The following is a 26,838-nucleotide window of genomic DNA, read 5'->3' as shown; positions in this document are numbered from 1 at the left end:
AGTGGTGATTGCAGACTCTGGACGACACAAACAACAACAAAGCCTAGCACGCGCTTGATCGCGTGACAAAAAAAGGCTATCACGTGCATGTAAATATCTTTCGCGTTCTGAGTTTTGTGAGCTTGTTTTCTCTCTCCTCGGACTAACTGCTCCAGGCTTGCCATCGACAACTAATTGTACTACTAATTCAACACGAGGAACAGCTCACCATGGCTCAGACGAAATACCAGAACTCTCTGGCTTTCGATCTCTCCTCGTTGAATCCACCTTCCGATTTCGGTCCAAGACTGGGCAAGCTATCTCTCAACCGCCCCGACGCGATGCTGGAAATTCTGACGCCAGGCATCATCACATCAACATCGCGTGGTGTAGTCCCACATCTTTCTCGGGATAATACTCGCGCGACTGATGCTATACGATGGGTTCACGTACCTTTCGAGACATTGTAAGTCCCTCTTGCCGCTCCATCGAATTGCTCCCATTACGTTTCTGACTTATGTCGTCTTCCGCCACACCCTCAAGCTTAGAACACTCCCCTCCTGTTCCTATCCTCCAACCAGGCCCACATCCCCTACATAAATTTCTTGGATTCCTACCAAGAAAGCACATCGTGACGATGTCTCTTCGGGATCCGTTCGATGCCCGTGAAATGCCATCAAACGGCAACAATTTTGTCACCGCCTACTGCATACGAGGCGTCCGACAGGTACCGCATTTTATGCTGCATCCCATCTTGTCATCTATCTGAATCAAAACAGATCTGACCTACCGAAACGCAGGTGGGACGGAGCGATTGGCGCAAGTATGTGCTGGCCTGCGACCCAGACATCGTGATCGCGCTCCCTGATATCCCCTTCACGCCTGGGCCGCACTCCCAGAAGCGAGTAATGAAGAGCATCGAACGGTCTACCGCATGGCTGTCCGACCTCTTGCAGCCTATTCCTCTCGACAGTGACGCTCGGACGGACAAATCGGAGTCTCATCCAGCGCCACGGCTGAATGTCTTCGTGCACATGGCCGGTGGTACGGCCACAACGGCTCGAGAAGCATTTTCTCAATCCCTCGTAGAGCCTCTTTATGGAAACGAAACTTCGTCTATCAGACCCTTCAAAACGTTCGATGAAGGCGTCGCAGGATACACCTTTGACCTCATCCCGCTTCATCAGTCGCTCTCCACCCCACCTCCATCGATAACACCCACACCCGCGCCATCCCGTACACCTACGCCCTTCATCGTCAAGTCGACTATGACTGCACTCGACCAAACGCCAAACATCCCGTCTGAGGAAACGACCGCCCGGCTCGCACTGTTGTTGAAGGCATCCTTGTCTCCTCTCCCCAGAAGCAAGCCTCGCATCGTGCACTCTGCTGGCTCACCGCATGAGATGCTAGTCCTCATACGAGACGTCGGGATTGACCTTTTCGACGCGCACTGGGCGCAGCGCGCAGCTGACATCGGGGTCGCGCTCGACTTCGTCTTCCCTACTGCTTCCTCCGCCGAGCCAGAACCCTCACAGAAAAACCTCGGACACAATCTATACGACACTCGCTACGCGAAAGACTTCTCTCCCTTTTCAGATGTCCTTCGTACTTCTCGGGATCAGGACTCCAGCGATGTTGACGTTCTGCCATCCTGTCCCTGCATCGCGTGTTCTCCAACACGCCCGTTGCACCCCATCCACCATAGCGCGCTCGACGGCCCTACTCTTGTGACTCCATCATCCACTCCTCCGCCTGCCCCTTTCACCCGCGCATACGTACACCATCTCCTCCATACTCACGAAATGTCCGCGCACACCCTCCTCGCCTCACATAACCTCTCCATGCTCGATATCTTCTTCGGTGACGTGCGTCGTTTACTCGTAGAGCGCCCAGAGGAGTTCGAAGCTGAGGTCGCGAAGTTTGTGAAGCTTTACGATGGGAGTCTCAAAGTATTCGGGGAGGCGAAGAAGTGCTGGGCGGAGGTGGAGCTGGCTAGGGGCAAGGGGAGGCTGGCGCGGGAAAAGCAGAAACAAGATGAGGATACGTTGGGTACCGCAGTGGAATTGTGATCTATATACAGAGGTGATCTCAGCCTGCCCGAATCTGTAAAAGTCGAACAAGCATCTCTGCTCGGAATGTATACCTAGCGTCTATAATCATACATGACATTATCAGGAGACCATCTATGCAGCGCTCGCACCCCATCCACCGCCGATGATGGAGACGACAAGCACGATGCCCGTGACTTGCATCGCGCGCCAGAAAGTGGACACATGGGCCGCATGGTCCATTTCCGTCTTCTTCCAGCCCGTGCGCGGCGGGCCCCCGTGCCCCGTTGCCCGCCTCACATGCAGCGACGCGAACGGGTTCCCGCGTTGTGGATTCGGGTGCGAATATGCGTGTGCGGAGGACTGGTGGGGATATGACGGTTTGGGCCCGGGTGGAGGCCGCTGGCGACGGGGATGCTCCCACGCGTGCGTCGCCCCTCGATGGCGGAATTCGTATGCATAATGGCTGTGAAAGTTCGATTGCTCTGTGTTGACTCCTGAGCCTCCAGAGGCAGGGATGGACAACGTGCGGTCGTATGCTCGCCTGAGAGAGAATTCGCAGTAGTCAACGCCCCCATGAGTTATAGGGAGTCTGCGCGCGCAACATGAAACTGCTCACCGTTGTCTGTCATCTCCAAGAACCGAATACGCCTCGTTAAATTGATGAAATTTCTCCTTTGCCCCGGGTTCTTTATTCACGTCGGGATGGAACTGCTTGCTTAGCTAAATCGCCTATTGACTTCAGCACCTATTAGCCATGATGAGGATATCGATAATCTACCCTGTAAAAGCTCGACTGTCCATCCAAATCACGCCAAAAATGTTCATCCTTACGGTACGAGATGTACGGTGAGGTAGACTCGAGGCTCACTTTGATCTGGTTCTTCGATGCATTCCGAGGAATGGCAAGGGCTTCGTAGTGCGTCGCCTGGCAAGCGCTGCTCGTCGAGAACATATGCCGACTGCTTGAAGCTACTGGCAGGCTATGGCTGGCATGATCCTTGTTTTGTTTCAGTCGCTGTACAAGGCCTGGTGTCGAACGATGCGCATGCATGTTGAAAGTATCAAAAGTCGAGCCAGAAGACTGAGGGGGTGAGTGTGAGGCGTTGTGGAGCGGAAGCTGCATCCGCTGTGCGGTTGCCCGGCCCGGAGCCAAGGGTGGCGAGAAAACTAAACAGAGGCCATATGCTCCAAGGCCAGCCCATGACGCACGATAGCGGAACCACGTATGCGTGAGTCGCACAGGAATGCATACCGACGTCAATGGCCAAGACGGATTCAGAAACACTGAAATTCAATCTAAATGTCTACTGAACTGCTTTATCGTTCCCCCTATAATGGTATGGAAAGTCTGCTGACAAGTGCCTCGTGTTCTAAAATTCTGCCCTTCCATTTCTCTTCCACCTCCTTCAGATCCCAGTTAGAAGAGACAAACCTGAAAGGACCATTTCGGGAAGAAGTCAGTCGACTGTCACAATTTACCCAACAAAAGAGGATGCGTACCTTCCAGAGAGCCAGTCCGCATTTCCAGCAGTCAAATACAGGGCGGTCGCAGCTGCGAGTTGTGTAGTGTCAACCATGGCCCTCTCAAATTGGGGATTTTGCATGGCCAGATCCGTCTTGATAGAGCCTGGATGCAAAGAAAACACCTTGATCTCGGGAGTCTCTGATATTCACAGGTCATCAATAAGGGCAAATGCAGCTGCTGCGGATCAGACAAACCAAGTTTCATGTGTTCAACGAATCTCCCAACAGCATGCTTTGAGACTGCATATGAACTACCGAACGGTATCCGGATCTGCGCAGCAAGGGACGAGATGGCAACAAAATATCCTCGAGTCTTGGAGAGGTGAGGTGTTGTGTACCTACAGTCATTTTTTTTTTGACTGAGATCACGATGCTGCAGAACGAGAAGAGCAAGTACCAACCGTGCGACATTGTACACTCCGCGAACATTGACCTCGAGAACGTTCCACCACGCGTCAGGATCCTCCTCAGTGAACGCTGATAGTATGACAAGTCATGATCAGGAAGAGAAAAATCATAGACGAGCACCACACACGTTGATTCCACGTAGTCAACGCTCCCGCGTTGGCTATAACAATGTCCAATTTTCCAAATTGTGCTATGACAACTTTCACAGCATCGTCCACTTGCTTCGCCTTCGTTACATCGAGGATGACATCGAGGACTTGGACACCGTCGACGCTTTCGAGGATGGTCTTCTTGACAGCATCCAAGGTCGCCTGTTTTCGTCCGCCAAGGACCACCGAGGCACCAGCGCGCGCATATGTGATAGCGATTTCTTCGCCTATGCCGCGAGATGCGCCCGCTACGAACACAACCTTACCCTTGCAAGACTTCTTGTCATAGTGGACTGAAGGATCGATCGTAGGATACACGCTATATGCCAGGTCAGCGGCGAGCTCCGAGACAAAGCGTATGATATGGTCACATTGACTCACTCGTGCTTCAAAGTGACAGGCAGATCTTCTGCTGGGGCGGGCATGAGCTGAAAGTTTACGGATTGGAACAGAGACCGGAATAGCAATTGGAAGTCGCTGGTACTCAGGCCTCAGGCCCCCATGCTTGCTTGCGCTACTATTTATGTTGGGTGTTTTCCCGAGGAAGCAAGTAGACACGTCCTAGAGCGAGATGCCGATAGCCCACGCAACACGACGGAAGGACCGCGCTGACTGATTGCCTTCGACGTGAGCTTACCAACCTCGCTTGCTTACTGAGATATGGGATTTAAATAGCCCAAGTCGAGAGGAAGCCTTGCGAACAAGATGGTCCAGATAACACGAGATACTCGCATGCACCTTATACCATAACAGCGAGCGGTGGATCCTAATAGTGCTCACTTGAGCTAGTGGTAAGTATGGATGTTTGTAATTTCCAAATCGGGCATGATCACCGGAAGCTGCCGTGTTAGCCAAAAATAGCCATCTCACCGGTTCATCACTTGGTTAGTAGCTCGCTTTGAGACACCAGTGCTCTGAGCATGGAGTGGACCCAGGTATGTATGCCTTACTCAGTCATCTGTTCAAGATATCAGGCGACCTATAGCGCGCAAGGTATCTCAAAATGAAGGGATTGAGAGACCATATCGGTCCAAGGCCTGAAGGCCATATTGGAGCAACGTTGCAAGACAGGGAGACATAGGGAGACATAGGGCAGCGTGATTGATTGCAATGTTGAACATTGCATCGCTGAGCGATTGGATCTAATGAAGTCTCAGGGCATCGGCAGCCTTTACCGACTCGGAGCACCCTTTGTGAACTCTACCAGTGGCACCACAGAGTGTTGTGACAAGAAAAGATTTCGCGCCTTTGCCCTGAGCATGAGCGCTTGATGACAGGTAATTAGGGAATTACTACGGCCTGCACGAACTGCTCACATGTGCTGTTATCAGGCAATCAATGTCACGTCGAGAGTAGCAAGGTGTCGTTACGCCCTGCACAACTTGACGCGAGATCGATGCGGAGCAGTTATTATAGTGGCGTACGTACAGCGATACGGCGCTTCTTCGCGATTACCGCCAGCCATAATCTGCCATAATTGCGAAACCGGCAAAAAAATTGGGAGGATCATAACCAGAACCTCCGACGATGCCACATGACCGCGCTCAACGGAATGTCATGTAGGGACCTTGTCAATTCTATCAGTCAACAGCCCTACGCGACGTGTGTCAAATAATACAATGATGTTTTCACGCGCAGTCCGAGGTTGAGTGAGCTAAATTACGAAAATTTAAAGACAACGAACGAGTGATGCGTACAGAAAACGATGACAATGCGAGTGAGAGAGAAAAAGTAACAATGAAGGAAAGGAAAAACAACGACCAAAGCCTGAATGCAACATGCCTCTCGTATAGACCGGCTTAACTCCCCAGGATGAGCTGCTCCGCGGTCTTCGATCTCGCTTTGATGATGCATGGGAACTCCATCGGCCGGCGCGTCGCCTCGCCTTCGTAATCGGTGGAAGGCTCGATCGGGACGCCGTTAGAGTCGACAGCCTTGGAAATGTTGAAAAGCGAGAGAACCATGGAGCACATGTTGAAGAGCACGGCGTCGGCCATGTGGACGCCGGGGCAGATGCGGCGCCCGTACCCGAACACGAATCCGTACGGGCTGAGCTCGGGCTCTGAGCCATCCTCGGGCAGGAACCGCAGTGGATTAAATTCAAGGGGGTTCTTGTAAACTTCAGGGTCACGCATGAATCGCCTAAAGGGAATTGGTAATTTAAGATAATGATCGGAATCATGCCATAGTGATAGACGTACCATGTATTTGGGATGATGACTGCGCCCTTGGGGATCAAGAGCCCATCGTAAACGTCATCGCTGGGCCCAGACAGACGATGTGCGACGGCTGGAAGAAAATACTATAAGCATCACATCCACGCGTGATAAAAAAACAGCACGAGACTGACCGAGAGGGAAGATCGGCCGCCAGCGGAGCAATTCCTTCACGACAGCATCAATGTAGGGCAGGTTGTCGCGGTCACGGAGAGTAGGGAGGCGGCCAGTACCAAGAACGCTGTCGACCTCAGCCTGTGCACGCTTTTGAATATCAGGGAAGAGAGTCATCGCAAGGAAGAAGGTTGAGATGGCCGATGTAGTCTGTGTGAACAAGCGTATGTTTGTTAGAGACGGCCTAATATACGAGTGAATGAGGAAAGGCTCACGGTATCGGAGCCAGCGCCGTAGATGTTAGCAGCCGTGCGCATGACAGCGACTTCGTCTTCAGAGGAACCACCATCCTTGTCGAGGTACTCAGACACAACAGAGGGAATGGCGGTGCCGGCAGCCTAGTGGAATATAAGAGTGTGAGTGATACGCTTCCAGCCCTTTTCATACTATTTACTCACGACTTGAGCTTTCGTGAATTCGAACGGCGTTCTCTGAATAGTGTCGAGCGTGGTCTTCCATTCCTTGACGGTCTTCTGGAAACCTGCACCAGGGAACCATTCCGGAACGTATTTCACTGAAAACCAAAGATGCAGTTGATAAGGCATTAAAGATTGAATGTGAGATGAACAGAAACATACGCCAAGGGAAGATCTCGACGAGGAAATTGCCCGATTCCAAGAGATGACCGAGGTCCTCCACAGATTGCTCCGCGAGCTTTACGACAGGGTCATTCTCTTCCTTGATTTCATAGCCATATGCCATCAGCATGGAGATCGCAGTGGTGGACCTTCAGCGTCAACAGAATATCAGCATGACATCCAGGAGACGCATGAAGACCAACACGTACCGCTTGATGAGCTCCGTCTTATCCTCAGGGTTCTTCATCAGGCGCTGCGTGAACGCGTGAACCTCGTTCTCGATGAGACCGTGGAAGTTCTGCATGTGCACGCGCGAGCCAATGACGCGGTGGAGAAGCTTGCGCTGAAGGCGACAAGTGTTGCCGTACTCCGTGCAGATGAGGACCTCGTCCCAGCCGGTGAGATGGGCCATTTGGAACTGCGGGCGGTCCGAGTAACTACTGCTCTTCTTCTCGAGGAGATCAACGGCAGCCTTGACGCTGTTGATGATGATGACAGGCTGGCCGAGCACGCTGACGTAGACCAGGTTGCCTGACGATCGAGAATATAATTCATTGTCGTCCAAACCCCGCACGTCAAATGTGCAAAACCCTGAACGCACCATATTTGTCTCCCCAGTTGCTGAACACCTCCCAAGCTGAGCGTTTGGGCATGTCCAGAACATTACCTATGATCGGCCATCCCCTGGGGCCTCGAGGTAGAGGTGATGAAGAACGCTTTTGAGCGATGGTCTTGATAACGAGCACGGCGACAACGGCCAAGAGCGCGTCGATGACTCCAGGAGTGTAGGCCATGCTGGCAGTAGCAAGGTAAGTTACAGGGGCACAAGTATACGGTAAGGCTGTCAAATAGACGAGCCCGAATTTATATATCGAAGCGAAAACGGCGATATTACCATGTCAGTCGGAGCCATTTATCACAGAGGTAAGAGGAGGACTGGCCAGGACTGGTCGTTGACAGGCGTAATCTGTCGGCTGATCCGAGTGTGGCGGTATACCAAACGGACCCGCTCAACGCGGATCACAAGGGCAATTCTCCTGCCTATTGCGACTGGCTCGAGGCTTGCATCCGTCGTCTTTGCTGCTGTCTTGCTGACCAAATCGCTCGGAACACAGCATTTTTAGGCCACGACGCTACGCTGCACGGCGGTTAGGCATCTGTTGCGCCTCCGAAATGGAGTGCCAGGGGTTGTCAATCTCAAGTGGTTTCCCTTTCTCTGAGAGACGGTACTGACCTGGCTTTTGCCTTCCTTGGAAAACGAATGTGAGGCTGGCGCACTGGCGCTTGGTCGAGAAGTGGAGAAGCCAAATCGAAGGTCGGCGTCCTACCAGGTCCCGCCCTCGGTCCGGCACCTGCGCGGACCTTACGTCCCTGGGCCGATAGACTGGCTCGGAAAGGTTCCAGACTGAGATCTGGTGAAGATCGTAAGCAGCATCTTTTGCCGATCACTCTGAGGCGCCCACAGGCGAAATCTTCAAGCAATCTTCATCGACGCGATGCTAGTTGCAACCGCCTTCGTTACTCCCTCATCTATCAAGCTACTAGCGAGCTTATATTGATTCTCATATAATGCCCAAACTTACGTGTCAGACTCACTTCCGTATGTCGCGCGGGCTTGTTGAACCGGGATGACACCTCTGACGTTCTTCGAAACCTCTTTAGGTCGCGCGTTTGTTGCTCTCAGTCATCTTTCTACTGTAACGTCGACGATCAGATCGCTTTAATACCTCTTTCGGGCGTTTGCGAGCTGAGTTGAGCGTACTCACACACTGTTGACACTAATCCTCTCGGCACTTCTTCCCTACTGCAGTGCGCCTACGAGCGTCTACCTTGTTTCGTAGCAAAACTCTCTGCTTCGGACGCATATTGGAATTACATCATACCGTGGGTATCTGTGTGAAAACTCACTAATCCGATCCGCTCAGCCGTGATCTGAAAGCAGTCTACCGCATTGTTCGATAAAGGACTCGTCGACAAAACCCTCAAGTCTCGGTGACAGCCCATCTCCTCCCCTCTGTGCTAGTCGGCCATATAATTGTATCGGCACAGCCATCGTTGTAGAGTGACGACGTCGTGTTCAGGATGATCAGCATCTGTTACCTGACAGACAGGTGGAGCATTGCAGCCTGTACAGTCGAACGTTGTTCTACCAGCTCCATGGTACGCACGAATTGGGCTGGATACCAAGTTCTACAAAGCACCATACGCCGTTGGCCTTCTATCTGTCGAATGTCTATATGCCTCCCTCACACGCAGTACCGCGCCTTCAACTGAAGTTTGATCCTGCAAACTATTGGTCGACAAAAAAGGCAGTCTCACTTGACATCGTCATATTATCAAGCCTATTGAGTGTAGATGTATCAGGGTTCAGGCGCTGCGTACCTTGGGCTACCTTGGGCCCCATGATCTACGCCACATGTCAGGTACCAAGAGTAGACGTGGAGTCCGTCATGTCTATGACCATCACTGTCTAAAAGGCGTCGGAGGCACTGGGGTGCAGCGCCTTCAAGGAGCTTCAAGGCCTAATCCCGTATGCCTTTACCGATAAAAAAGGCGGCGGGAGGTGACATCATGATGTATCACTTCGATGGCCGAGTGTCAAGCCAGTGCCAAGCCCCTTCAACGATGCTCGTTCCTACGGATGACTCAGACGAGACGGCCATCGACTCGTTGGACTATACCGCATCTATCAGTGGTGTGACAGGGTGCAAGCTATGCTCGGTTTCAGCGCAACTAGGAGACGTCAATTGGCGTTAGATCATGGGGTGAGCGGACTACACGATGAAGGCCTTTTTCAGCAGTCGCTCCAACTCCAGAGTATGGACTGTCGTTTTTGCCGATCCATAGGTTATGACACAGCTAGATATGGTAAAAGTACAACGCACATGACCCCCTCCCATACGGGTTGAATTACCTCTGGACAGCAGAGCGCTGTGATGTCTGGAGAGAGGAAACAAAAGACTAAATCGCACGAGCACGTGCAAGTGCCCCAAGCCGTCGGCTGTTTCGTGGGCATGTTTCCTCAGTGTTGCCTCCTTCCTCGCTGATATGCATCCCTCGATGAACACCAGTCTTTCACGACGGCTATGGGCTTGTGCTATGTCTCTGCCGCTGCTCTACGCCGAAGGAGAAGGCTGACAGACTTAAGACCCTCGCTCAGCACTCGTTCCGTCTTTCCATCGGGCCATCGTGAGAAAGCTCGAACCATCGGAATCACCGACATCCCACTGGAACACGGCACACATTGTTGTCGATGCTCACTAGGGGTTTGATGGGGCATATATAGGTCCTACTTTGTCTACACAATCCGACCTCTAATCACTTCCAATGTCCGACACTTCTACCCTGTCTTCTACCCTTGTTGCAGCGCTCAGCGTCGTCTCGGTCGTCTATGCATCATACAAGATATTTGGATGGATCCTGTACCCTTTATTGTTTTCTCTTCGGGACGTGCGAGGGCCAAAGGCGCCCAGCTGGTTCTACGGTCATATAAGAACCATCTCATACGAGGGGGAAAGAAATATGCTAGGAGACTTTGGAAACACGTACGGAAGAATCTTCAAGATCCGTGGTTTCTTCAACGTACGTATGTCTTGCTCGTATCACATTACGAGCTAACCATCACGTTGCTTCTTTGGGAGTGCAGCGGCCTCGGCTGGTAGCACTGGATACGAGAGCGCTGAGCCATATCCTTTCCCATCATGATGATTTCGTGAAGCCAGAGAGGGTCCGGTATACTCTTGGGCAGGTTGTCGGTCAAGGTTCGTCCGCTATTTCGCTTCTGTGTATCTCCTGAATCTCCTGAAATCACCGACGTGGGTCCGCTGCTTCAGGATTGCTTGTCGTCCAAGGTATGGCTCCACTGCTGAATATATTTATCCCTATAGGCCTAACCGTGCGTGTCTAATTGTAGGCGAACAGCATAAACAGCAGGTATGCGTGAAGTTTAGATAGTTATGAGTGCCAAAATTGACCGCTACTCTCCCACATAAAGCGAAGAATTATGGTGAGTTTATGACACCGAAATTCATTCCCTTCCGGTACTCACTAGGTGGAAATTAGAATCCCGCATTCGGTCCTGCGCAGATCAGAGAGCTCACAGCGATCTTTGTGGATAAATCAATCGAGGTACTTGGCACCTCACGATTCCCCGTCCGGATCAACTTACCCACATCCCTGCGCCTTAGCTCCGCAATCTGTGGATGTCAGAACTCACGTCAAACGGACAAAACGCGATCGACGTGATGGCCTGGCTGAACAAAATGACACTCGACGTCATCGGCTTAGCAGGTCGGTTGACGGCCTGCACCGAGCAGGTTCCAACAATGATATTTTGACATTGATGTCGTCTCCGTCGGACTATATAGGCTTCAACTACCCGTTCAACGCGCTGAGCCCGGACGGAAAGTCGAACGAGATGAACGCTGCTGTGCGCACGATGTTCGCAGAGCCAGACGGAGGACGGACCCGACTCACGATCCTGCAAACAGTCCTACCTCTTCTGAGGTTAATCGTGAGGTTTTTTATACAGTGTTGCGCAGTCTTCCTTCGGGCTGAGTTCGATACACTGATGATCAGCCGTCCGAGAGCCAAGCTCGCTACCGCGCCGCACAGAACACCATGATGAGAGTTGGACAAGAGCTTCTAGCGGAGAAAAAGAATGCCATTTTGGCGGGAAATGCTGGACACGAACACAAGATGGGAAGAGGGGCCCAAGAGTTCCAGGGTCGTGATTTGTTGAGTCTATTGATCAAGGCGAACATGGCCACAGACCTCCCTGAGGGCTCGAGGATGGTTGATCACGATGTGTTGGCTCGTGAGTAACGTTCAACTCGGGCTGCTTCGGGCTGATTGTTTTGTGACGAAATTATTAATTGTTGGTGCAGAAATTGCTACATTCATCGTCGCAGGCCACGAGACTACTAGGTAGAATCTCATCTCTTGTCCCCAGCGGCCTACATAACACTTATCTTCATCGTACAGCACTGCTGTCACCTGGGCGCTCTTCGCTCTCTCCAACAACCTCGACACGCAAACGAAACTCCGCAAGGAATTGGCTTCTTTGCCTACAGAGACGCCGAACATGGATGAGCTCGAAAACCTGCCTTACCTCGATGCTGTCGTCCGCGAAACTTTGCGCTTGTATTCGCCGGTAGCTAACACGGTGCGAGTTGCTATGAAGGACGATGTCATACCGACCGATGAGGAATGGGTAGACGCGAAGGGTGTTCGGAGGCAGGGAATTAGGTACGTCGCTATCATTTCGCACGGAGAACGGATATCATATTTCTAATGTGTGTCATAGAATCAAGGCAGGCGACGAGATTCTGATTCCCATTGCTGCGGTAAACAGGCTGAAAGCACTATGGGGAGAAGATGCTGGGAAATTTAAGTCAGCCCTTTATCGTTCCAGAATCGCGCACACTATATTGACTGGTCAATATGAATGGCAGACCTGAACGTTGGGAACACACGCCAAATGCTGTCCACTCAATCCCGGGTATATGGGGAAACAGCCTCGCATTCCTCGGCGGCCCACGCGCATGTATCGGATACCGCTTCTCCGTCGTCGAGTGCGTTATAACCTCCCCTGCGTCCTGCACTTTGCACGTATGCCCCCGACTGACTTGTGCACTGCGCACACAGAATGAAATCCTTGCTGTTCGTGCTCGTCAGGGCGTTCCAGTTCCAGGCGACAGCCGCGCCAGAGGACTTCAAGATTATGTCGACGATCGTGCAGCGACCCGTTTTGAAAAGCAGAGTGGAGCAGGGCCCGCAGATGCCGTTATTGGTCTCGACGATTTCGGCAGAGTAGATCCTTTGGGAATGCCCACTTGTCACGTTCTGCGCTGACAACCCATGCGTATCTCATTGTAGACTCAGTACCTCTGTGTGTTAACACCGTTGCACTTTCGTTCTGTTGCATTTAATATCTTATAGCATTGCTCTTACCTGGGTCCTACGGACCTCCCTCCTTTTTTCTTGTCTTTATTGCTCAAGCGTACAACGCTTGATTTAGCACAGACTTTTGCAAGACGGGCTAGAACATCGTACTTGGCAACTCCATAGATCTTGTTGCGCGTTTTACTGCCAGCATCAGTGGTAGTGATGACCCATCATTGCCGTTCCGATCGACAAGAAAGTGAACAGGCGCGACGGAACTACATGAGAATCCTTGCTTACTGACCCAGTGAACGACGGCCGTACTTTCGCATGACTTGGTTATACGCTTGGTCTTCAGTCTCAATCTAGCGATAGAACGAGAAAGATTAGAAGGGATATTCGGGAGACAGTTATCATCGACAAGGTGAGTTGAATACTCACAATAGCATTCGAGGTAACTGCACGTTGGTCAATGGGGCCGGATCGAATCAGGTAACAGTGCCCTCCGATTGCAGGTGTTTGCGTTCATGTTCGCCATACATGAGCTGATCGAGAATTCAGCAGTATACTAGTGCATCACAAAGCCTACAGGACAAAAATACAATATATCATGCCACTTGAATATTTGAGTGGTTTCTCTATGTGATTGCGCTGATCACGATATAGAATCGCTAGAGCGATACCATCTAGATGCAAATGCCTATGGCCAGCGGCAAGCCCATGTAGCACAATGCTCAATGGCTGACGAAGTCACGCAAAGTTTTATATTTGGAACCCAATAGAGGACCGAAGATCTTTAATTCGATCATCGACGAACGGCGGAACGGGAGACAATGGGGAGACTCATCTCTTCGAATTTGATTGTCAAGTTCCATCATTTCGGGTGTGCGCGTGCTCGTGCATCATGCACTAGCTTTTCATATTGAGACGCCTAAAGCCCATGCGTTGGCGCCTGCTCGCATTGGGGCGTTCAAACGGATTGGCGGAAGGAACGCTGCTAATGCCCTCCAATCGTCACTTTTATGTGTCAAGGTAAGCGCGAGCGCAAGCTGAATTGGAGTTGTGCCATCAACGGAGAGGTTGAGTGATGTTTCGGCAAACAGTGACGGTAAAGACGTTTTACTGGCGTGTATGAGCGTGCACATTTTGACATTTTGTAGGACTGTGCGTATACGTACGCGAATGATGAATGAAGACAGAAACACAGCCAACGTCAGACTTGTCTGGTGACAAAAGCCGATAGCTACTTCAACCCCTGTTCTGTGAAGTTCAGCGCAAGGCGCAAGTTAAGTAGCAACGTCTGCCCACATGCTGAAAAAGGATGAATATCGCTACTGAATTCACCCATTCTGGCGCTCGATCGAATTGACGCATCGTTGGCGAGGATCGGCGTCGAGATTAAATATTGATCAAACACCCGTACGATCCTGTCAAAGCCAGGAAGCGTGCACGATCCTCGGCCCTCGGCATGCTTCGAAAGGATTGAACGTGCAGACGAGTGCTCACCATTGAGTCAACGTGCACGCTCTGCTCGTGCATACTGCACTTGCCGCGACATCCTCGCCCGGCATCGTGCTTTCCGACTGCGTGTACCAACCCCGCTCATTCCCTATTGGTTGCCATATTCATCTGTGGCCACCTCTACCGTGCGGTGCCGGAGCTATGGAAGGTATCGGATGCGAATTGTGACCCGTGGTTTCATGAAGTACGAGCAAGGTGGCACACTGCACACTGCACACCTGCTGCCCGCTTCATACTCGCCTTCATGACCCTGACCTTGTCTTCGTGAAAGGTCCTTGAAGGCGGTGAGTGCATCGCGAAAGACAAGGGCTAGCCTTCATAGACTCCCAGATGAAAGCTCAGTACCAGTACCTAATAGTGCATGGTAAGGCTGTTAGTCATGCTATAGTGAGCGCCAAGAGGCAAAACAGGGGCATCCTCAGAGGTCCTTAGGTCTAGGATTTTATGATAGCAGTGCGTATGCATAGAATAGTAGCTGCAATTTCGTCTTAGTTTCGTCGCGCGCCTCTTTTTGCTATGCACTAAAGAAATCAGGATGTCAGCACACAGGGAGAAAAATAAGAGAACAGAGAGGCAAGACTTCAAGCTTCAGGCCCGGCAGTCTTTGGATGAGTCTCGGGTAGGAAGAATAGACAACCTGAAACGTAGGAAGAAGAAGAGACAGACTGATTATATGCCAGTGTCGTCAAGCTGATGTCGTTGATTGTTGAAAACGGTCTGGAGCGTTTCTCACGATCGTCGATACTCTCTTGCCGCCGACAAATATATGCTCATCTAGGCTCATCCACACCGTCCATAATGCTCGCACTATATGAACAATCTCAGACGCCGCATCGGCGAGCAATATCGTTTTACGATCACTGAACGTTTCCTGGAGGTAAGTTGAACATGCTTCTGGCATCATACTAATACGTTGCGCGCCATTGTCCTTTTCGCCCACCGCTGTCCAGGTTTTTCGTATATCCCCCACAGACGCCTCTGACCGCGTTGAAGCAAATTAGTTTGTCGGACGAAAGAGGTCACTTTCGTGCTCTGACTCCATGTTTGACTCGCACCGCGCGGCGCGCCTAGCTCCCGTCCCTAAAAGACGCCGATGGCATCCTTTCCTCTGGTCCAACAGAAGAACAAGCACATTCTTGCGCACGGACACGGACTCCAATAGGAACTTCTTTTTAAAGAACATTCGAGAAGGGATTCTGAGTGATTGGCGAGGCGACGAGCCTCGATGCGTGTAGGGCGTGTAGATGAGTCTTACTTACGAACGTTTTCGTGAGTGTCTGTTCTAAATTCAGTTTTTCCTGAGATAGTAACATTGTCTTCTCAGTGTTTCACTGTGGTATTGGATGAGCCAGCACTGTGATGTACCACTTTGACATGTCAGGGCACCGCAATCTCCTTGCTTTGCATGCGTCCGTGTGCGCCGCGGTGGTCTGGAGAACAGGATTACGGTCTTCGTGTCGATGTGGACGGTTTCCAACACGATGTAGGGTGTGCCCGTGTAGATCAAGTGTAATGGTTGTCCCGCTCAAATGAGGACGGCTGACCACTTTCAGGTTATTCTGTGACACCCGAGATCGTAAGGTCGTTTTCGAGTAGGTGGAAAGGCCCGACATGAAGCTGAAGACCTTGCAGAACATCTGGAGGGATTTTCATGTATTGTGTGACCGTCGCCTCGTATGCATTCTATGTAGTATTCATTTACATCTAACATCCTTTGATTCCTTTCCGATCTGCCCATGGCTTCGCCGATCTGCCTGCAACGTTGGTCTCGCTAAGTTCTGATTTCAGCATGTTCTTCGAGGTTATATACTCCGTCGACGGATACCTGAGTGCATATCCTCAGCTCCATCATTAGCTTGCGTGTCCATACAGACCGCCTCCACCCATGTCTTCAGTAACACCGTGAGCTTTGCTGAAGCCTCCATCCTGTATGCCTTCGAATTCTGACATAGTGACTCAAGTAATGCTCTTGACTTCCAAGCGCCCTTCCTGTTCACGGTCTCAGGCATGTACTCCTTATTTGATTGATTTAGGGCCTTCCTCTTACGCTTAGCATGGTAACAGCTATTCGCGCCGTCGATCTGCCCAAAGTACAAGGTCTCTTTTGCATTCGGAACATCAATGGTAGATTCTACTGTACCATCACGATTGACGAAAAGCAAGAACGCACCGAGGTTGCTCGCCGAGGCAGTTCTCCAGAGTGGGATAAATCGTTCTCCTTGTGAGATAATGTTTCCGTTCCGCTTTTCATTGACATTGCTGACTATGATATCTCACGGTTTGCAGTTATGCCCACCCGTCTTCAACTTTGACGCTTCACATCTATGCTTGCAGAAGGATACGCAGGGACCAGCATATCAGCGTGATCACAGAACCCATCTCAACGTTGTGTTCTTCAATAATCAACGGCGGCACTGAAGGTTCGCCGGTTGCTCGATATTGACTGTGTTCACAGAATTCACACCTATCAGAGTTCACCAGGTCTATTCCAGGAGAATCAAAGGCTCGACTCAAGTTGCGGATTATAGTAGGAGGCAATAAAGAGACACCGATTAATGCACTTGCAAGCATTGAGCGCGCGTTACCCGCTGTGAAATCTCCCTCAAGAGCTGTCGGCACAACGCTGGAAGACGTGGCCTCTGGTGCCGAAGTTGTCCAGGGTCTTTCCGACGCTTCGAGATCCCTCTTTGGAAAGATGAAGGTCTTCTGTGATCTGATGGACCTGGTGACGGAAGTATGTAATGAATATACACGTCGCAATTTCAGGCAACTAACACCTAGTTTGCGCCAGGTTCAACCCTATTCGAGAATGGCTTGGATGGTCGTCTCTGCGGCCCAAAAGGTTGTGTTTCCTTGTATCTTGGAGGCATTGTCCACGGTCCTGACGATGCATTATTCTCATGAAGCTTTTTGAGAAGTCAAAGGAGCACAATCGACAAGTTCAGAAGCTGGTCGCAACCATGGACTCACTCTACAACATCGTGAGCGAATTGAAGGTCAATCCCGAGAAGATCCAGTCTCATCAAGGCCTGCTGCGACGGATAGCTCAACAGACCACGGAATGTTGCTACTTTATCCGTGAAGGTGTTAATAAGGAGGATTTCGGTAAGCTTCAACTCGCCCCGATAAAATCCTTTTGTTCATTTCCTTCTTTCCTGAACAGCGGATCGGCACCGACTTTCTGTGACGGATGCCCATATTGATAAATATTGCGCAGCATTCGCAGACATGGAGAAGGAATTCTATGGTCGACTAGTCGGCCAAGCTGGGATTGCTGTCATGCGCATCCTGGACGTTGTGGAAGACCATCGTATGTTAAACATATTTGTTGGCTACCTGTGTCCGACTGACTTGTCTGTCTAGCCACGGAAACCAATTTGGATGGCATGCCGTACGCGAACGGTGTCAGCTTTGATATGTCCAAGAGATGTCACCCGGGAACTCGCACGAGCCTTTTGGATGAGATTGCAGATTGGATCAATGCAGAGGATGCTCCACGGGTCCTCCTACTCTCTGGTGCTGCGGGTACGGGTAAATCGACCATCTCCCACACTATTGCTCATCGATTCAAGAATGTGGGTCGTCTCGGAGCGTCTTTCAGCTTCACACGTGGACAGGCGGACCGTGGGCCCAACAAGCTCCTCTCAACGGTCGCGCAGGATTTGGCTGACTTGGACCAGCACATACGACGCGCTCTGGGCGAGGTTGACCATCGCGATAAGGATCATCAGACCATGTCAAACGTTCGCACACAGTTTGAACGTCTCATTCTAGAGCCAATCAAGACACTCGTGTTTACTGGCCCCATCGTCATAGTCATTGATGCTCTAGACGAAAGTGGTGATCCCACATCTCGCGAAGAGCTGCTTCAGGTACTGGTCACCAGGGCTCAGGATCTTCCGGCCAATTTTCGCATCTTCCTCACATCCCGCCCCGAGCCAGATATCGAGCGTTTGTTCCGACACAATGATCGCGTCGCCGTAAAGAGGATGTGGGATCTTTCGCCATCATCGACCGAGGCCGACCTCAAATTATACATTCACGCACGTCTGAGCGATCCTGATCTCGATGACATCGATGACGAATGCAGGCGCACGCTTGTTTCAAAATCAGCCGGTTCATTTCAGTGGGCATATGTTGCCTGCGAGTTCATCAAAGGCATGGGGATGCCAGGATCTGCCTCTAGGGAGCGATACGACCTTTTAATCCAGGGCACGACTGGTAAAGCCCGGCCACTGGATCATCTGTATAGGATGGTTCTATCTCATTTTTTCCAAGCAGGAGGCTCTTTGGTCCTGAACAGGTTCAAGCTCCTCATGGGACTTCTATTGGTCGCGTTTGAACCCCTCTCCGTTGGGCTGCTGAACAAATTACTCCACGCTGCGAGAGACGGAAACCCTGGTTTTAAGGTGAAAAATATCTTGGACTACATGGGCTTTTTGCTGAGCGGCGTCACCGGAGATGAGCCTGTCCGTCCTCTGCATGCCTCATTCCGTGACTTCTTGTTGGATCCTTCCCGCAGCGTCGAATTCTGTGTCGATACGTCGCAAGCGCACCGAGACTTGATTTTGGCTTCATTGTATATCATGAAGAAGGAGCTCGCATTCAACATATGCGGCCTAGAATCCTCTTATGTCTTGAATCAAAACATCCCCGACCTCGCGGACCGTATCCAGAAGCATATACCGGCTCGTCTTTCGTACTCTTGTCGCTTCTGGGCAGAGCACTTGCGAGGCTTGCGTTTCGCCATTGACCCGATACTCTTGAAGGACATGGAAGTGATACTTACCCAAAAATTCCTGTTCTGGCTCGAAGCGATGAGCCTCCTCGGTGATATATCTGGATGCGCACAGGCATTGTCTTTTCTCGCCGATTGGAGTTCTGTAGGTATTTTCAATTTCAACAACAGATAAAGATACTCACAATAGATTGTCTTGCCTAGGGTACGAATACAGGCCAAATTTCGCGGCTCGTGAGTGATGCTCGAGTATTCGTGAATACGTTCGCATTTCCCATGTCACAATCCGCTCCGCACGTCTACTTGTCTGCCCTCCCATTTACACCACCAACTTCTACGGTGTTCAGGTCATTCAATGGCGAGTTCCCTCAAACGATATTCCGGGATTGGGCTGGGGCTACTGGTCATTGGCCGGTCGTCCAGGATGTCATACATGCAACCGTGACTACAGTCGTCTCATCGCTCATGTTCTCACCAGACGGCTCGCGCATCGTGACAGGTTTGCAGGACAGTACGATCAGGTTATGGGATGCGAAAACTGGCGCAGCAGTGGGCGAGCCTCTACAGGGACATAAAAGTCGGGTCCAGGCTGTTGCTTTCTCACCTGACGGCTCGCGCATCGTGTCAGGCTCGATCGACAAGACGATCCGGATATGGGACACGGCAACTTGTGCCACTACGTGCAAGCCTCTCGAGGGACATACAGGTTGGGTACAATGTGTCGCTTTCTCCCTCAACGGCCTGCTCATCGTATCAGGATCAATCGATACCACTATCAGGATCTGGGATGCAGCTACAGGTGCAGCTTTGGGCGAGCCTCTCAAAGGTCATGTAGATGATGTCCTGTCCATTTCTTTCTCGCCAGACGGTTCGCGCATAGTGTCGAGCTCAATTGATGCGACAATCCGGATATGGGATGTGGCATCAGGGGCGGCCCTGGGTAAGCCTCTCAAGGGACACACAAGTTGGATTCGATCTGTTGTTTTTTCGCCGGATGGCTTGCGTATTGCATCAGGTTCGGACGACAAGACAATCAGGATATGGGATTCAGCAACAGGTGCCGCTGTAGGCCAGCCTTTCGAAGGACACACAAATCGTGTCCAGTGCGTTGCTTTCTCGCCAAACGGGTCGCACATCGTGTCAGGGTCAACTGATGCGACAATTCGGGTGTGGAATTCGGCGACGGGCGTCGCTGTGGGCGAGCCTCTTGAAGGACAAGCAGATGATATCCTATCCATCACTTTCTCGCCAGACGGTTCGCATATAGTATCAGGCTCAAATCATGCGACGATCCGGGTATGGGATGTGGCAGCGCAAATCGCTGCAGGCGAGCTTTTCGAAGGGCACACAGATTGTGTCCATTCTGTCGCCTTTTCCTCCAACAGCTCCTACGTTGTGTCAAGTTCATCCGACAAGACGATCCGGCTGTGGGACGCGGCAACGGGGTTCGCTATGGGCGAGCCGCTCAGGGGACACACTGGTTGGGTTCAGTCCGTTGTTTTTTCACCAGATGGCTCGAGAATCTTGTCAGGCTCACGCGACTCAACAATCCGGGTATGGGATACGGGAACAGGCACCGCTGTGGGCGAGCCTTTGGAAGTAGGCACTCTTGGGGTCCAGTCTATCGCTTTCTCACCAGATAGCTCGCGCATTGTTTCAGGCTTGGATAACGGGACTCTCCGAGTTTGGGACACGGAAACAGGCGCAGCTGTGAGTGAGCCTTTCATGGGGCACGCAGGTTCGGTGCATTCCGTCGCTTTCTCGCCAGATGGTTCGTACATCGTATCAGGCTCGTTTGACAAGACGATACGGATCTGGGATGCGACAACAGGTGCCTCTGTGGATGACCCCTTCGAAGGACATGTAGATCAGGTTCATTCTGTTGCCTTCTCGCCAGACGGCTTATACATCGTGTCAGCCTCGCGAGACTGGACGATCCGGCTGTGGGATACGGCAACGGGTTCTGTGGGCCAGTTTTTCGAAGGACACACATCCTGCGTCAATTCCGTCGCCTTCTCACCAGACGGCTCGCGTATCGTATCAGGCTCATCAGACAAGACGATACGGTTGTGGGATACGGTAACAGGTGCTACTCTGGGTGAACCTTTCGAGGGACATACAGATAGTGTCATGTCCGTTGCTTTCTCGCCAGATGGCCTGCACATTGTCTCGGGCTCGCGCGACGCGACCGTCAGGGTGTGGGATGCACCAATGAGTCTCTTTGTCGGTGAGGCTCCTTCTGGGCATGCGAAGGAAGATGAATCATCTTCAGCCTCCGAGAAAGATGGCGGTGATCTGGCTGCGTTGGACTCAAACACTCTGGTTTCTGCTCCGCATCATGGTGAGTATATGTCATGTGTTTTAGCAAATCCTTTCGACTGGAGTCTGATTTTTATTTTCAAATAGTCCCAATTTTGTTCTCATCGCGATGCGAGCACGCATTGCCCAATGTGGACAACCTCTATGCATCCTCTATGCCGCCTCAAGTCCATTATCGTACATCTAGACACCTGACCGAGGATGGTTGGATGATGGGTCCGGCATCGCAGCTCTTGTTCTGGGTGCCCAGTGCGTTTCGCGATAAGCTGTGGCCTGATGGAAGGTTGAGGCGAGTTATTGGGAGAGAATATTTACAGCTTGACCTCAGTCAATTTATTCATGGATCCTCTTGGACTGATTGTTATCGCCCTTCCGCATCTTAGCACTTCCTGCCTAGTGTATTGTTATCTCTACGGCGTTGAACCACGACGCCCCAGCGCTCTTCCCAATGCCTTACTATTTTATATCGCGCAAACCTACTTACCTCGCACCCCTCACACGTCAATAATTATGGGTACTCCTAATTAAGTACGCGCACCGGAAGCGCGTGCCAAATCTGCCCCGCAATATTTTAAACGTTCTGCAGAACGAAAGAGCTATTGTTCACACCTACTATCGGGAGTGTCAACGTTGTCAATCCCGAAGCGCATTACAGCTCTTCGCAGTTCACTATATGAGCGGCCCCGGTGCTGTCGATCTCGCTCATCACTCAAGGCGACCTATAAATGCGGAAAATAATATGAAGGCTGTCCATTCACGCACTAATGCTGAACTCATCTGACACCGCATTCCTCGTGAAATCACGCTGCTAAGCTGTATGATAGTGTCCACCCCACACGAAATACGCCGTGGTGGGAGGGGAGAAGAAAGGGAGTGAAAACGGAACACTGGGAGGGCACGCCCACAAAAATATCCACATGATCCAATAAAAACGCAAATACGAAGCATATTCTTCGGGAGAGGCACTGCGCGTCCCTGTTTCACAATGTCCAAGCAGTCCAGAGTCCAGTCCAGACCAGGAGATGGAACGAAATGGAGGACAAAGCGAGAAGCGACCGAAAAGATGCGGTCGAGTTTACTGAATTTCATCGAGGAGACTAGAACGTGATATACACTAGTGATGTGTTGTGATGTTGTCATTGGTGAGCTGCCGCGAAGTGTCGGAAGTGTTCGAGGAGAGAAACGACATGGGCGAAGATGGGCAAGGGCTTCGGCAGACTTCGGCGCTAGACTGATATTTCTCATGTTCCTCGCTCTGTTCCATACCAGCACCACCGACGCTTGTCCTCGTTGTCACCACGATGCCTAGGACCTCTTTCTCCGCAGCAATTTACTTGAAGGCGGTGCTTGGATGTCCTGGCGCAACCTGCGTCCGCCGTTTCTCACTTAGCCTGCTGAAGGACCTGCTGCAACCACAACATCCACGACAATTTAAGACCTATGCTCAACTTGAAGTGCCTCTGCATCACGACCTGTTTAGCTCGTTTCCGACGCTCAAAAATTCGCTGCCTATGGATCTACTTCAAGTTGGAGTCTACATTGTCTCTATCTCTGAGATCCGAGAGTGTCAGCCGGTCCGAAGTCAAGAACTGCACGACAATGTTTCAGGTGAGTTCTATTCCCTGGCAGCGCAGGTCTGACCCCCTCGGATGATGATCACATAGAGTATGTCTGTGCCACCTAGCAGTCAGCCTCATCTGAAAGCTTACGATGCTGCATGCTGTCCATGGCATATCACTGGGCAGGACTGGCATGTTTCACATTCTAATTTAAACTTGTCAGGGCGACCATGGGCTGGTTGCATGTCCTCCAAGGTGCTGCCATCCGACAATCACTCACACCTCTCTATACATCTACATTTGATAGAAAATGTCTACGTCTTTCGCGACATTGCCTGTGCAGACTATCAGAACTTAGGTATTGCGCGGCTCACTCGTCAATTCAATCGGACCTTGAGGCTCTTAGTTTCCTCTGAAGTTCATCGTGGACTGGCCGATGTTTCACATCGCTGCATGCTCCCCTAGCTGCCCACCTTCTCTACGACCGAGGTAGGCGCATTGTGAATCGTGAGCATAAGATTCTGTTCAAGCCGTCTAATCATATTTGCGCTCAACCTCCATCTTCGACAGCTATCAAGCTTCTCGACAGGTCATTCTTCGCTTGAACGATCAAAGCTTCTTCAAGGTCAACATGTCCGAGCTCAACATCATGAAGACAGGGTCGGTTCAGTCTTCGAGAATGTCGTCATCTGAGGTATAGCTGCAGACTCTGTTAATGTGAATCACAGTTGACCTTGATGTTTTCAGTCTTTAATCACCCTCTTTTCTAGCATCGAGGCACCTGTCGTCACTGCGGCAAGCTTGAAGTCGACTTGAATACGCTGTGATGGATTTCTGATATGTGCTTTGATCACAGCTCATCCTTCCTTGGCACACTGGTGGCGATGGCGAAGACGTTTTGGACTTGATCCGAATGGTCATGACAAATATCCATGGTACCGACTTCCTCGACATCCGACGAGACGCTCACATTGTGTTCAAGGCCCTGCACCGATTTTTTAGTGAGTTCAGTCGATATGGAATCCGGCCAGCCATCCTGACTGGTAGATACATCGCAGTACTACCAACGTAGGTCTGAGCATAAGAAAGCGGAGAGGGTGAGGCAGGCGGAGGCATGGCGTGGATGCAGACTGTCCCAAGTCGCACTGGGGATTATGATCTCTCACAAGGTTATGGAGATACGACGCCGTTGCAAGAGCGCCACGCCTGCTGCTCTTGTGCCTGAGAATTCCACTGCGTTCTCCGCCACCTGCTTTTCGTCTGCGCCTCTTGATATCACGATGTCCACTGCCCAAGAATCGTCTGTCTCAGTTGCTCCACCGTCGACCGCTCTCACCTCAGTCACTTTTTTCTCTGTCTCGGCGTCGTGGAAGGGTATAGCTTTGTACAGTGCTTCTGGCTCGGTTCTTGCTTCGCCTACTCCGTATGACTCGTCTTCGTTACCCTCCCCACGCCTCCAATCTCCGTCTCTCCTGCCTCTGCTTGTTCTTCTAATGGTACCCTCGTTTCCGAAGACGCCAAGCCCCCAGAGACTTTGCGCCACCCTGATCTAAAGCCCCTCGCGTTCCTCGGACGCGGTGCCTACGGCACTGTCTATCTCGCAGCCCACATCGAGTCGGGCACGCGACTCGCGGTGGAGGTGGTGCCAAAGTCGAAACCTGCAGAGATATCAGGCAGTGCGCTGATGCTTAAATCAGCGATGGATCAGGTTGTGAACGAGCAGAGGGTGATGAGGGCCGTGGATGCGAGCGGGCGAGAAGGGTTCTTGCCGTTGCGTGCGAGTCGGCACGATTCTCAGAATTTCTATTTGGTCACGGTGAGTTTAGACTGAACTTTTCTTGATATAAAGTTCACACAGCCTGTTCCTTCAGCCGTACTGTTTCAAGGGTGATCTTGCGCGGGTGATCCAATTCTGGGGCAGCGGCAAGATACCTCACTCCCTCAGCCGGTACTACGCTGCCAAGCTCGTACGTCCTGTCCCTTTTCATCAGTCCCTCGACCTGACCAAAACATCGCAGCTAAAATTATTGGAAGGGCTTCATGGCTTTGGTATCATACACAGGGACTTGAACCCTGCCAATATCCTTTTCGACGCGGAAGGTTGCCCTCTCATCGGCGACTTCGGTCTGGCTAGGATGTTTCATGTCTCCTATGACCTTGATGGTGAGGTGCTACTGCCAATGACGGGTCTGTTCGATCGGAAGGCCGACAAGCCTGCAAAGCACACCTACTTGAACTGCGGCACGACCGCATACATGTCTCCTGAGGCGCTCAAGCGTCACCTTTATTCGTACGAATCTGATCTTTGGTCGTATAGCTGCATCTTGTATGAGATGCTTACGGGTCGCGTGAGTCGCATCATCATTGTGGCCCCAAAAAGACCTGACGTATGTAAACCCTCAGGCTGCCTTTGCCAGTGCGGACGCCACACTGAGCGAAGAAGCAGCATTCAAACCCTGTGACTCCGTCGACCCGTTGACTCAGATCTTTGTCCATCTCGTGCTCAACAAGGAGCGCGCTGACAGACCGAAGCTTTCTGCGATGAAGTCGCACCCCTACTTCATATCTATGTGAGTCCCATCGTGTGATGCCCAACCTGGAATCAGGTTCTCATCAGCGATCTCCCCTCCAGTGACTGGGAGAGGATCTCAAAGAACGAGATCAAACCGTCGTGGGTCCCGCTTACCCGAAACCCATTCATGCGCTCCTACATATATCTCTCCATTGGACCTCCAACCTCCCCCAGTCAAGACCCGTCCCCGGACTTTGCTTTCACTTCTCCTAATCTATTCGATATCACTCTGCCTCTTACCAAGGAGACGGAGTCGTCTACCCCTCCCTGTGACCCCACCGCTGTCGAGTGCAGCGTCTTGCGTGGGTTTTTCAGCAAAGCGTTTGGGTGAATCGAACCCATTACCCCATCCCTATGTGTCTCGAACATCCCACCGTCCTCAGTCAAGGAGGCCCAGGCTGTTGCCCTCAATATTTGCCCTGATTTGACCAAGTGCGGCGCTGGAGGTGACTTCATCTGCACAACGTCCACACGCTCCAGGGCTGGTGATTTGTCCGCTCCCTCTTCCTCCTCTCATGCCTCTGCAACCAATCTACTGGTCCGTGAGCGGCAGGCCTTGATGGAGCACAAAGCACTTCAATGCGACGAGGACCCAAACATGTTCGACAGTCTCGATCAATCTTCAACACAATTATGCCGGCCTTCTCTTCTCGGAGCGTACCTGTGTGCGTGTGGCGTCTATGAAGCTTCTCGATGCTAGCGCACCTAGCTCGAAAGTCGGAAGGTGGATGAAAAGGTTGCGCGCTGGATGGAAGGCGAAGAATGACTGAGCCTCCTTCTCGAGCCGTTTCGGTGTCATTCTTGCTTCTGTTTGTAAATTGAAATCAAGAAGTTTGGACATAAAAAGCGAGAGTGCAAGCGAGAGTGCAAGCGAGAGTGCAAGCGAGATGCGCCCGACCTCAACTGTACACTGTCTATCGATGGGAACGTTGAGTGCCTCCCGCCAGCTTGCACAGATAAGCCAGTACTGTGAAGAACGCACAGTCATTTATGTATACAAGTAGTACGCACATTTTTCGCTCTATACTCATCCGTCGCAGTTCTCGACTGCCAGACGGTGGCTCTCTGTCGAGCGGGCTACGGAAGATGTGCTGGTTGACAGGGCTCTGATCGCTGTGGTGATCGTGATGCTTAGAAGAATCACCGAGGGTGAAAAGTGAGCGA

At 51.5% G+C, this 26,838-nt stretch overlaps 8 protein-coding genes across 8 annotated transcripts; 6 read left to right on the top strand and 2 right to left on the bottom strand.

Annotated features, from left to right (window-relative positions):
- Positions 1-144: 144 nt before the first annotated feature.
- HETIRDRAFT_65670 (uncharacterized protein) lies at positions 145-2,082 on the top strand. The gene is made up of 4 exons (XM_009552235.1): positions 145-445; positions 523-706; positions 780-1,235; positions 1,320-2,082. Exons 1-4 carry the CDS (start codon positions 210-212, stop codon positions 2,049-2,051), a joined length of 1,608 nt encoding a protein of 535 aa, XP_009550530.1. The 5' UTR covers positions 145-209; the 3' UTR covers positions 2,052-2,082.
- Positions 2,083-3,291: 1,209 nt separating this feature from the next.
- Positions 3,292-4,849, bottom strand: HETIRDRAFT_441698 (uncharacterized protein). Its single transcript, XM_009552398.1, has 6 exons — positions 4,496-4,849; positions 4,093-4,433; positions 3,959-4,034; positions 3,753-3,895; positions 3,534-3,696; positions 3,292-3,465 (listed from the first exon to the last, which is right to left on the bottom strand). Exons 1-6 carry the CDS (start codon positions 4,537-4,539, stop codon positions 3,363-3,365), a joined length of 870 nt encoding a protein of 289 aa, XP_009550693.1. The 5' UTR covers positions 4,540-4,849; the 3' UTR covers positions 3,292-3,362.
- Positions 4,850-5,608: 759 nt separating this feature from the next.
- Positions 5,609-7,920, bottom strand: cyp200 (cytochrome P450 monooxygenase 2). Its single transcript, XM_009552397.1, has 8 exons — positions 7,684-7,920; positions 7,292-7,613; positions 7,083-7,231; positions 6,903-7,018; positions 6,720-6,842; positions 6,465-6,654; positions 6,316-6,403; positions 5,609-6,256 (listed from the first exon to the last, which is right to left on the bottom strand). Exons 1-8 carry the CDS (start codon positions 7,874-7,876, stop codon positions 5,914-5,916), a joined length of 1,524 nt encoding a protein of 507 aa, XP_009550692.1. The 5' UTR covers positions 7,877-7,920; the 3' UTR covers positions 5,609-5,913.
- A 2,489-nt stretch (positions 7,921-10,409) lies between these two features.
- HETIRDRAFT_152123 (uncharacterized protein) lies at positions 10,410-13,032 on the top strand (the record flags this gene model as incomplete). Its single annotated transcript, XM_009552396.1, has 14 exons — positions 10,410-10,664; positions 10,729-10,843; positions 10,916-10,933; positions 10,996-11,015; positions 11,077-11,088; positions 11,145-11,210; positions 11,270-11,372; positions 11,450-11,595; positions 11,661-11,898; positions 11,969-12,008; positions 12,066-12,329; positions 12,388-12,474; positions 12,536-12,655; positions 12,729-13,032. The coding sequence occupies 14 exons, from the start codon at positions 10,410-10,412 to the stop codon at positions 12,895-12,897; spliced, it is 1,653 nt and encodes a 550-aa protein (XP_009550691.1). The 3' UTR covers positions 12,898-13,032.
- A 2,494-nt stretch (positions 13,033-15,526) lies between these two features.
- HETIRDRAFT_174215 (uncharacterized protein) lies at positions 15,527-15,721 on the top strand (the record flags this gene model as incomplete). The annotated part of the gene is made up of 1 exon (XM_009552395.1): positions 15,527-15,721. The coding sequence occupies one exon, from the start codon at positions 15,527-15,529 to the stop codon at positions 15,719-15,721; it is 195 nt and encodes a 64-aa protein (XP_009550690.1).
- An 819-nt stretch (positions 15,722-16,540) lies between these two features.
- On the top strand, positions 16,541-21,926 carry HETIRDRAFT_174216 (uncharacterized protein; the record flags this gene model as incomplete). Its single annotated transcript, XM_009552394.1, has 9 exons — positions 16,541-16,707; positions 16,773-16,906; positions 16,958-17,220; positions 17,278-17,328; positions 17,393-17,591; positions 17,650-17,796; positions 17,850-19,369; positions 19,429-21,565; positions 21,631-21,926. 9 exons carry the CDS (start codon positions 16,541-16,543, stop codon positions 21,924-21,926), a joined length of 4,914 nt encoding a protein of 1,637 aa, XP_009550689.1.
- A 918-nt stretch (positions 21,927-22,844) lies between these two features.
- HETIRDRAFT_326437 (uncharacterized protein) lies at positions 22,845-23,183 on the top strand (the record flags this gene model as incomplete). Its single annotated transcript, XM_009552393.1, has 1 exon — positions 22,845-23,183. The coding sequence occupies one exon, from the start codon at positions 22,845-22,847 to the stop codon at positions 23,181-23,183; it is 339 nt and encodes a 112-aa protein (XP_009550688.1).
- Positions 23,184-24,801: 1,618 nt separating this feature from the next.
- On the top strand, positions 24,802-26,005 carry HETIRDRAFT_421304 (uncharacterized protein; the record flags this gene model as incomplete). Its single annotated transcript, XM_009552392.1, has 5 exons — positions 24,802-24,918; positions 24,974-25,069; positions 25,121-25,450; positions 25,506-25,672; positions 25,735-26,005. The coding sequence occupies 5 exons, from the start codon at positions 24,802-24,804 to the stop codon at positions 26,003-26,005; spliced, it is 981 nt and encodes a 326-aa protein (XP_009550687.1).
- Positions 26,006-26,838: the final 833 nt, after the last annotated feature.

This window comes from Heterobasidion irregulare (assembly GCF_000320585.1).
Source record: "Heterobasidion irregulare TC 32-1 unplaced genomic scaffold scaffold_10, whole genome shotgun sequence".
NCBI lineage: Eukaryota > Fungi > Basidiomycota > Agaricomycetes > Russulales > Bondarzewiaceae > Heterobasidion > Heterobasidion irregulare.
This window is presented reverse-complemented; position numbering and strand designations above follow the sequence as displayed.